Below are 11,383 nucleotides of genomic sequence, written 5' to 3' on the forward strand. Positions count from 1 at the left end.
ATTTTTTGCGATGTAGCGGCCTGGGCTCTTGCTAGATACAATTTACTATCCTTCAGATAATAACGCGATGGTTTTTGTCATTTATATGGCTATTTAATTACATTTTTAAACAAGTTTAGTAGGATACCATGTAATCGCTGTCTTGTCAACGGTAGGCCGTCACATTCCCTATTCTTAATTTTTGTCGTGATTTTGGCAGATTTCTGCGGTGTGCGACAAGCCCACAAGCTTAAAGCGCACTCTCCGGGATGGTGTATGAGATACTGCTCGACGAGACCGTGCATTTTCGTCGACGTTTTCTCAAAAAAGTTGTGAAGAAACATTGCTCCAGAAATAGAGTAAAATATTTGGCTAATTGAAGGCAATTCCCGCGTTTCGAAAGCAAAAACGATCAACTATTGGTAGTAAAGTTACATTTTAGATTGGGACTTGTGACTGTCTGGGCCATATTTCGAGTGAAATGCGATGAATAATTTTTAATCATTGGACCATACAGCCCGTACACTTTCAGTGTGTTATATTACTAAACCAGTGTACAGTAGTATCGCTAGACAACCGTACACTTTCATGAAGTCAAGATATTTTGCGCTGTATCTCAGTAATGCGAAATGCATATTCCTAGCTACTCGTCAGTCTTTACTGCTGACATTGCAGTACTTGCAGCCCTGCAAGAATGGCGTCAATTCGAAAAAATGAAGTCTTTGAATAAGGTCAGGTCAGGTTAGCTACCTGCCACTGGTAACCTGTAAGCCAGTGCCACCTGTCTCAGGTGGGTGACTAGTCACCCAGGGCGGATGAGCTCATCTAGAGCCAACGGCCATCTAGTTCTCCACTAACATAGCCTAGTGGAAACTAGACACCCAGGCGACCAGACACACAAGTGACTTGTCGCCTTGGGCAGTGGAGAAAGTTCTCCGGGGGAGACTGGCCTCCTTAGCCTTGGCCGGCAACTAGTCTAGGAGATGGAAAACTCTGATATAAAACCCGGGCAGATGCCGCTCGATCAGCCTTGGCCGGCAAGGTATCTAGGAGAAGGAACACTCCAAAAAACAAACCCGGGGAGATGTCACTCGTTAGCCTTGGCAGGCAAGAATCTAAAGCGGACAGGTGGAGCCCGAGAGCCCTGACAGGCAGTCCACCTAAGGGTAGAGGAACCCCATACAAAGCCTAACCACCGAAGACGGAGAACACCAGCCGACACGGCGTGGGAGAAATCGGGTGTCCACGCGTAGCAGATGATAACCATGCAACAAACCTTAGATCGATGTGGTGTCGTCATTATGGGTAAACGCCAGGTAACGACGATGCCGGGCCTCCAGCCTCGAGGGGGCCCGCCACCAGCTACTGGCACCTCTGTACCTCCCAATGTGACTGGGGGAGGGCAGAGTAAAGCTACTAGTCACAAGATGAAAATTATGCACTGGAATGCAGAAGGAGTACGACGTAAGAAAACCGAACTGCAACACTTCCTCAAGGCCCACGAAGTCGATGTATGCTGCATCCAAGAAACGCATCTCAACAGTGCACACCGGTTCTCTATCAGAGGATATGAATCCTACAGACAGGACAGAGAAAATCGCCCAAAGGGAGGGGTGCTTACACTTGTGAGAAACAACATCGCGTCAGCAGAAACCAGAAGATCAGGAACAGCAGAAACCGAGTCGCTGACTGTAAGTCTAATCCTACCAAAGGATATCTTTACAGTATGTAATCTTTACTCACCAACTGACAAAGCAATGCTGAACGACATATCACCAGACTCAGAGGACTGTATCACTGTCGGAGACTTCAATAGCCACTCACCAAGTTGGGGATACCAGGACCTAGACTCAAAGGGTGAGGAGGTAGAAGAGTGGAAAACAGACAACCAGTTGGTCCTCATAAACCAGCCAGACGATGAACCGACCTTCTACTCAAGAGCCTGGAGATCGACTAACAGCCCTGACTTAGCCATAGCGACAGACAAGATACAGAAAATCACCCAAAGGGAAGTCTGCGAGCAGTTAGGTGGCAGCGATCACAAACCTATCATCTTGACCATAGGCAAACAAGCAAAGCCAGAAGACCAGTATCTGCCGTCCAGCTGGAACTACAAGAAGGCCAACTGGCCTCTCTTCAAAACACTGACCAACAGGACAACACAGTCTCTCATACTCTCAAAGCGAAACGTTGACAGAAATGCAGCTGTCTTTAACTCCGCCATACTTGAAGCAGCAAAGCTTTCAATACCACGAGGGAGACGTAAGGACTACAAGACGTATTGGAGTACTGCTCTGGACAACCTACACAAGCAACTGTGTGAAGCAAGAGAGATAATGGAGAATCACCCATCAGACCAAAATGTCGCCAAACATAACCAAGCTAAAGCACTTTTCAACCGGGAAAAGTTGCAGCAAATGCGCACTAGCTGGAGTGAGAAAACTGCTTCCCTAAACATGGAGAAAGACTCACAAAAACTTTGGCAACTGACCAAAACTCTGAATGATGACAACTGGAAAAGAGCCAAAATCACTCTACAAACTGAGCGAGGCCTAGTGACTGGTAAAGCAGCTGCAAACGCCCTCGCTCACAGCTATCAACAGGAGAGTAAAACCAAAGTCACCAGGGAGAGAACAAAAGAGGTGAGAGAGAAAATGGAAGAAATCAAAGGGAAAACAACATCTAAGCCAGACGCATGCATGACTGAATCCATTTCCCTCCAAGAACTGGAATCAGCCCGAGGAAAACTAAAGATGAAGAAAGCCCCAGGCCCTGATGAGATTACCAATGAGATGCTAAAAAACCTCAGATCCGGAGCCAAGAACGTACTCCTCCAGATATTCAATCACAGCTGGAAAACTGGTCGAGTACCAACCAAGTGGAAAGAGGCCAACACCATCCTATACACAAGAAAGGCAAAGACAAGAAAAGCCCGAAGAGCTACAGACCTATAAGCCTACTTAGTTGTGTCGGTAAGCTGATAGAGCGAATCGTCAACAAAAGACTTATTTGGTATCTAGAGAGCAAATCACTCCTTAACCACACCCAGTCTGGATACAGGCAACACAGAAGCACTGAAGACCAGCTCGCCTACCTAGCACAAGACATCGAAAATGCTTTCCAGGAGAAGAAACACGTCATTGCTGTCTTCTTCGATCTTTCGAAGGCTTTTGACAAGGTCTGGAAAGAAGGGCTTCTCCTGAAGTTACTCGAGATAGGAATCCAAGGGAAAATGCACAACTGGCTACGAAACTTCCTTCACAACCGCAGCGCAAGAGTGAAAATTGATGGTACCACCAGCAACCTCGTGAATTTGAGAGAAGGCGTTCCACAAGGAGGAGGTATCTCACCCACCCTCTTTTTGGTGTACATCGACACCATCACAGCATCCTTTGAAGAACACATTGGCAACACACTCCATGCAGACGACCTTGCAGCTTGGACTGCCTGCCGATATGTATCAACAGCCATCAAGAGATCTCAGACCATGGTAAACCAAGTGGAACTCTGGGCGAAAAAGTGGTTCGTTGATGTCAACATTGCTGAGATGGCCAGCATCCTTTTCTCATTATCAACGAAGAAGGAAGAAATCAACCTTCACATGGGAACACAACCAATACCCCAAGTGGAATCAACTGTCTTCCTATGAGGAACCATAGACAAGCGCCTGACATGGAACCCACACATCCAAGCAATCCAGGAAAAGGCTATCAAGAAATTATCACTGATGAAAAAGCTGGCAGGAACGACTTGGGGAGCCACGACCAAAATCCTCAGACAAGTATATATAGGGGCAGTAAGACCAATCATGGAGTACGCCTCTGCCACATGGGTAACTGCATCTGACACTACCAAAGCAAAGCTGGACAAAGTGCAAAATATGGGCCTTAGAATCATCCTTGGAGGAATGCGAAGCACACCAATTACGGACATGGAGAAAACAGCTGCCATTCAACCCCTAGAGTTAAGAAGAGAATACAAGACTCTGACACAGGGAGAAAAAAGAAACCGGTTGAAGACCCATCCCCTACACCACGTGCTCCGAAAAGAACCGATGACGAGGCTGAAACGCAAGAGCATCAACACCATCACGAAGGCCCTGCAAAAGGAACACCAGGACATACTGGAAAGCGAACCTGATCTATGCGAAGACCTCACAATCTCCAACTGGTCAAGGGAACGTAGTCTTCCAGAGATAGAGCTCCATGTTCCAAGCCTCGAGCAAAAAGGATCCGCAAGGCCAGAAGTCCGGAAGGCACTCACCCTCGAGATGATAGACAGAAAGTATCCCCATAGTACCTGGACACACGTCTATACAGATGGCTCATCTCAGAATGCAGTTAGCAATGGAGGAAGTGGTGTTTTTATCAAACTTCAAGACAGAAGCTCCCACTCCATATCCGTACCATCCGACATTCTCTGCTCAAACTACAGAGCTGAGATGCAAGCCACAGACTATCTGATCACCACCCAAGAAGATGTAGGAGACAATCTCGTCCTGCTGACCGACTTGCATTGTCAGGGCGGGGATTATACTCCGGGCCTCGTATCCCTGATATGCGTGGTGGTTTTAGGGCGGATTCCACAGAATATAACCGAAGACGAAACTCGTGGTACTTCTATCTTATTACTTCTCATGAAACTGGGCACAAAAACCCATACAGTTGCGGTAGATGCTAAATACAATACATCATCCCCCTCGGATGAGCGTATGACTAGCTCCGGCCATACGCTAAAATTACAAAACAGAAATATTCAAAATTATTTTGAACTACATAGTGTACCATGAACACTAAAGGTTTGAACGAACATATACATATGGCAACAGCAAGGCCTATGATATCGCTTTGGATGCAATAGACGTTAGCCTAAATACCGGTACCCGGTAACATATATTTCCAAGTGTCGACGTTGAAAACGTTCATAAATGGTTTTAAACCTTCAACTTTAGGCCTAAACCTAAAACCAAGAAGCTAAATCGTCCCGCTAAATAAATCCGGGGCACAAACTGACCCAAGAAACGTATTACCAGGCAAGGTTATTATGCAGAAAAATACAGACAGGTGAAATAGCATTAGTATAAAGGCCGGGTCTATTTGGTAAGCCGCTCGCCGAACAGGCATCTTTTTTTGTCCTGTTTGGAGAGCCGCTTGCCAAACAGCACTAAAAAGCCACCCTGTTCGGCAAGCCGGGCTTGCCAAACAGGGCAAAAATACTACCCTCTTTGGCGAGCCGGAGAGGTTACAACATGTTGGCCAATCAGAGAGCAGTGACGTCATATTCGAATTTATATACGCATATTTAACAATGGCCGACTTCCCGCTCTCGATTCAATTTCTGTTACTAAACTCGGGTTTTGGTCAATAATCTATGAAGAAGCATGTACATGTACATGACTGTATGGATTTACAAAAAAAGTCATAAACGTGATTTAACTGATAAGCATGTTAAATGCATTAGTGTGCATTTCTAAAGGCGTTTCACTGTAACTCCAGTGTTGCTGACCGTGTTGCCACGAATGATAATGAGCTCCTGGATGGTTGAATATGCATGAGTTCGGCTCTCCATCTAGGGCAGAAAAAAGGTGCTGTTTGGTGAGCCGGGCTTGCCAAATGGTCACTTCCTAGTATAAACAAACAGGTTCAGCATTATCAGATTATGATATGAACACGTCATGAAAACAAAACACTGATTACTCACAAACACTTCTGTGGATTAAACACTGGATTTTGTATAAAAGACACATACTCGAAGGTATGACAAAATTATAAAAATTACTTTGGTTTCCTCCAGTAATCTAAATATGATAAAGAACATCCAAAAATAAATGCTGCATGTAATAGATGCCTAGTACATGAATAAAATGGTTATCAAAATGAGAGGTTGTCCTCTGTCCTCAGAGGTTGTCCTCTGGCTATGAAAGAATCACTCCGAATCCTCACGAAATGAATAAATATAATGTCATCATATATATTGTCCATATACTGTCTTCTCCCACTTAACCGAGCGCGGCTGAATCGTAAAATGACTAAGTCCAAATGAATAGTCCGATTTTACTGGTGGCAGGCGAACATTAGAAAGAACAGCCACATCTGATAATTGACTCCCTTTTCGTGGGCAATGCCAATGCCTTCCACGTAAGTGGATAAAAGACATGAACATTGACATGGGGTAGTCCTGTACTGAATGAATGAATACAATACAACTAGCGTCCTCATTTTATGCCTATAGTGTTAGTTGACCAGAAATTTCTAATCTAGGGTCTATAATAAAGCCAGCTTCATGGGTCTGCAGAATGTCCCAATAAAGAAGTCTTGCTGTCAACGAATAAATTAAAGAACAGATTTACTTCTCAATTTACCATTCAATTTTATTATCTAAACGGGATTTACACGTCATCATCAAAAACATCATCATCCTCTTCTCCTTCCGAAAACTCAATCCCCTCAACAAACTGCTCATGCTCATCATTTACCATCTATACCCCCTCCCCGACTTCGTCATCGTCCTCAGGAACTAGGCCACTGGCTCTCCAACTGTTCATAATCGTCTGTTGTGTGACCCTTTCCCAGCCGAGGCTGATCATCCTGACCACATCCCGCCTGGTGATCCGCTCACAATGTCCTTGATCATCGGTGTGGCCGATTTTCCACACTTTCCAAATGGTCCTCAGGTGACACTTGAAGCTCCTGTTTACGGTTAAGTCCAAGGGCTGCAGCAGCGAAGTACATTGCCTGGAATGAAAGTGTCTGTCCCATTCTCTGCGGTGATTGCATCACGAAATTGCTGATTTCGATGCGCCGGATACCTGTCTAAAAGTAACAGGAACGTGGCCCCTGCTACAAATGGCACAATCAGGGCCTGCAACCACTCGATTAGCGATTGGTGTCGGGCCCAACCCTGTGGACTACCAGTTACCTGGAAAAATAAACAACAAGTATGAACATTTACATTACCTTTCTGAACAGTCAGACACGCACAATGTTTTGGTTCCATCCATGACAAACCTATAATAATTTTAGTCATAGAAGTTCTGATTTTCCTAAAAAATACTACCATTAACTAGACTCACCGTCAATGACAACACTGATGACGTCAGGTACATGTCCTGTACTACAAGCACGGACTTGTATTCTATGCCAATACTCACTCGCACATTGTCTGGAGCATTCGCCTGAAGCTGCCGAATGACGTCACCATCTGGTGCCAAGCCTCTGAAGTTGACCTCGGCTCGTCCTTTTCGTCCGTCTGTCGTAACTACTAGAGTCACCGTGCATCCAAGTTTCGGGTTACCTTGGGATGATCTAATGTCAACATTCTGAGACCCAGTCGCTTCCATTGTTGATCTTGGCACCATATCAAACAACACGAACGTCTCATTCAAGTTCATGATGACATCAAAATCAGCGTCTCTGATGAGGTCGGCAAAATCTCCCCGGTAGTCGGCAACCAAAGCCTGGGCGTTGTCAGGTAACCCCCTTGAATCTTTGGTCTTCCTTCGATAGCTGATTTGTTTCCTGAAATGGAATTTGCATATTGTTAAAATTCACCGCATACAATCCATTAAGGCCGAACCATGCAACAGCGGAATAAAACTCACCTTTCCATAAAGTTGCTAAGCCAATGTGCAGATGCATGGAAAAGGTATCGCAAGGGTCTCTGTTCTTGTCTTTCGGCCTTCGTTTCGTTCGGAAGCTCTGCCCACCATTGCCGAAATTCTCTTCCAGCTTGCCCTTTAATATCCTCACCGGAAACAGGGAAACCAAGTCTTCGGCGCTCAAGGAACCAGGTGTTCAAATTGTTTTCCATTTCGGGCCAGTATGCTGAAATAAAAAAGCTAACACGTTTAACATCTTTGGAAATATTGATTGCCGATAACCACAGGTATGAACGAAATGTTAGTCCTAGGAATAAAGGTCCCAGGAACAATAATACTGATATTGTTAAAGGCAATGGTCAGGGTCAGTCGCTTTGATGTATAGTGCGACTTATTCTTCTGTCCATGACACAGAAGCGGACTTATTCCGGTCGGTATAGGCCAACAAGGAAGGAAATTCATTTAGCGAGGAATATAATGCTTGTAGAAACACTACCTTGTGCATCAGTGCCGTGTTGCCGTTGTCTCATCCGTCTTCTATGGTCTTGAGTTGATCTATCTCGGAGGGCAAACAAGTCATCCTGTGTGCTTAACCAACGTCTAAATGTCTGCGGTGCTATGCGGTGGTGTCTAGCAAAGGATGTCGCAGTTTCAGCATGACGTAATCCTATAGCATGCTCCAATTGGTATGTCTCGATAAGGTCAATCTTCTGATTGAGACTGTAGCTTTTCTGGTGCCTACGTGAACCAGGTACAGCCTGGTTAGCATCATCATCATCATCATCATCATCATCAGTAGTGGTATCAGGGTCAGGGCTGTCAACATCATCTCCATACTCCATTCCATACGTTAACATCATCAGGGTGCCTGCTAGGCCTACCCACAAAATACATCGCATTGCGTGCATCTTACCAGAAGAACGTGGTCAAAGCAAGATGGCAGACAACAATTATGACATTTGACACGAAAGTGCCCTTTATTGGCTTTTCCCCACAAGAAAACGATTCCATAATCGATTAGATAAAATAAATTCATTTGAAAGACTCTGGATTGGTCAACCATTTACATGGACTTACGTAACTTCAATAATCATCACCCTGACTGCAGGGATTACCAGCCCTGACCGCGACCAGACGTTATTGAATTGACAACATTTACAAGGTTGTCTTCCTATAACCATTGATCAATATAATTGGCTGTCATATTGAATGTTTGCAGCCCACCGGTAAAAACTACAGACTGCCATGTTTCTGGACTTAGTCATTTTCGAGCCATTTCCTGGCGCTCGGTTAAGTGGGAGAAGACAGTATGAGTAGAGTCCGCAAATGCTTATCAATGCCCGTTAGAAGTGGCCAGCAAAACAATCCAGTCACAACCAGGTACAGAGAAGTCCTTGAAAGCATTATCACTTAATACTCGATAGTCCGTAGCACACATCGAAAATTCACAGAACCAACACATTCACGAATAGCAGCATGATTAAAACAGTTTGCAGCACACAAGCTATGGTGGAAACCATTTAACACAGAGCAATAGGCCTAGTAGAAGAGGGAAAATACACTCAAAATTTCAATGTAACCTTTAATAGGTGGATATATTCAGGTGGTTAAGTTGTGGTATCAAGCTTAAGTGGCAAGATACAAGTACATGTTTACACCAAATCTAAATGAACCTGCAGGTTTTAAAATAAGCCAAACACTCGACTCATAACATGTACAAATACATCTTAAAACCAGACCTAAATTTTTAGTGCCTGTAGTGATACCATATAATCTGCCAAACAAATGTCACTATGTGGAAACTGACTGGTCATAATATACAGAAAAAAGAAGCTCACAACCAAACACTCACACACACAAAATTGGAGAATATGGCTGGTTGTGCATTATCAGAAGCCTGGCTTGACCCCAAATGGCAATGTTAGCCCTCCCTGACTCAGAAGAACCAGATTCACACAAGCACACAATCAGACAGTCGCACGTCAGTGAAATGCATGACAGTCAACATTTACCCTCCTTGTCCAACCATTAGGCATATGCAACTAAACATCCAGGCAGTTGGACATACATGTAGCATAATATTGAGCGCAACTCAACTACTTGAGTGACCAATTGTCCCTGTTTACCCCACGAGCAATCCTCAGCTTGTCACAATGAGCTCGGTAGGTTGTTCCAGCCAAATCAAGTTGCAGAGTAACAGTGAAATCTTCACCTACATGCTTTACTAGGTATGGTCCTCGCCATGGCACATGTTTGTCGCCTTTAAAAGATTTCCTTGGATTATACATGTAATACCAAACATAATCACCAGCTTTGAGGGACTGATATTTGGGAATTGAAGGCTCATACTGCTTCTTCTGGATTCTTTGTGATAACTGCAAGTTGTTACGCGCTATACTGTAGGCTTTCTGGAATCTATCCTCAAGTTGCCTGATATAAGATGGTACTGAAGTCTGTGTCTCAGCAGGCTTGGTGTATAAGAGATTCATGGGTAGCTTCATTTCCCTTGATGTCAACATATAATGTGGGGTCTCGCCTGTGCTGTTATGCACTGAAGATCGATAAGCCATCAAGAAGATGGGAAGCATGACATCCCAATCGCCAACTGATTCCTGGTGATCATAGGTGTAGGTTTTGATCATAGACTTCAAGATCTTGTTAAAGTTTTCTACCAATCCATTGGATTTAGGGTTGTATGGTGTTGTTAATGACTTGTCGATTCCAAGTTTTTGAAGCAATGAGGCGTACAAGTTGGAAATAAACTGGGGTCCTCTGTCAGAATGAAGAATATACATACAGCCAAACCGTGAAACAAGTTCTCTAATGATAGCATTGCAGACCTCTTCTGTTTCAACTGTCTTCAGCGGTGCAGCTTCAACCCATTTAGTGAAGTTGTCCTCCATCGTTAATACATATCTGGAACCACGGGGGGTTTGACGTAATGGTCCGATTATGTCAATTGAGACACGCTCGAAGGCTTCACCAAATAGTTGTTGAGTGAGAGGTACTCTTTTCTTTTTATGGGGATACTTAATGGTGTTGCAAGTTTCACAGTGAGAGACAAATCTTGTTACACCAGTCCTCCAGTTTACCCAATAGAAGTCTGCTTTCAGACGCTCTGCTGGCTTTTGGATCCCAAGATGACCGGAACATGGATCAGAATGCAACTTTTCGATAAGGCTGTGTCGTAATGTCCGTGGAACAACTAGCTGATTCCTGGTGGGTTTGTCTGGTACAATCAACTTCCGATACAATAATACCGTTTTCCAAAAACAAAGATCTCCAATGTTGTCTCAGGACTTTAACACCGAGGCTTTCCTTGGATATGGTTCGGTAATTCGGGTAGTCAGACCCACTCAACTTCAGCTGGACTATGGGTGATATATCCGGGTCAGAGAGCTGCAAATTGGAAATCTCAGACAAGGGAACTAAGTCTGTTACTGGTTGTTGACCTTGAACGACATCTGCTTGTTTCTGATCTTGAATGGCCTTCCGTGATTGTGATCTAGTTGTTACTGCACAGTTTAGCATAAGTTTATCTACAGCTTCTTCTATGTTTTTATCAACATTCACTGTGTGATGGCAAGGGGGAATGTCTGGTGGTTGCTTTGGTTTATACCATCTTGGCTTTCCTTTGCTGGGTTGTCGATCAGTCTCGACCACTTCATCCTCTCGTCGACACTGAAGGCACTGCATCCGACTCATTGCATCAGCATTGGCATGGTGTCTGCCGGGCCTGTGCACTACATCAAAGGTGAACTGGGACATAAAAAGTTGCCATCGCTGTATTTGCTCTTGTGCATCAGT

General features: G+C 44.4%; 1 protein-coding gene across 1 annotated transcript; it reads right to left on the bottom strand.

Annotated features, from left to right (window-relative positions):
- Nucleotides 1-9,672: 9,672 nt before the first annotated feature.
- Nucleotides 9,673-10,479, bottom strand: LOC135484819 (uncharacterized). Its single transcript, XM_064766507.1, has one exon. The coding sequence runs from the start codon at nt 10,477-10,479 to the stop codon at nt 9,673-9,675; it is 807 nt and encodes a 268-aa protein (XP_064622577.1).
- Nucleotides 10,480-11,383: the final 904 nt, after the last annotated feature.

Source organism: Lineus longissimus, chromosome 3 (assembly GCF_910592395.1).
Source record: "Lineus longissimus chromosome 3, tnLinLong1.2, whole genome shotgun sequence".
NCBI lineage: Eukaryota > Metazoa > Nemertea > Pilidiophora > Heteronemertea > Lineidae > Lineus > Lineus longissimus.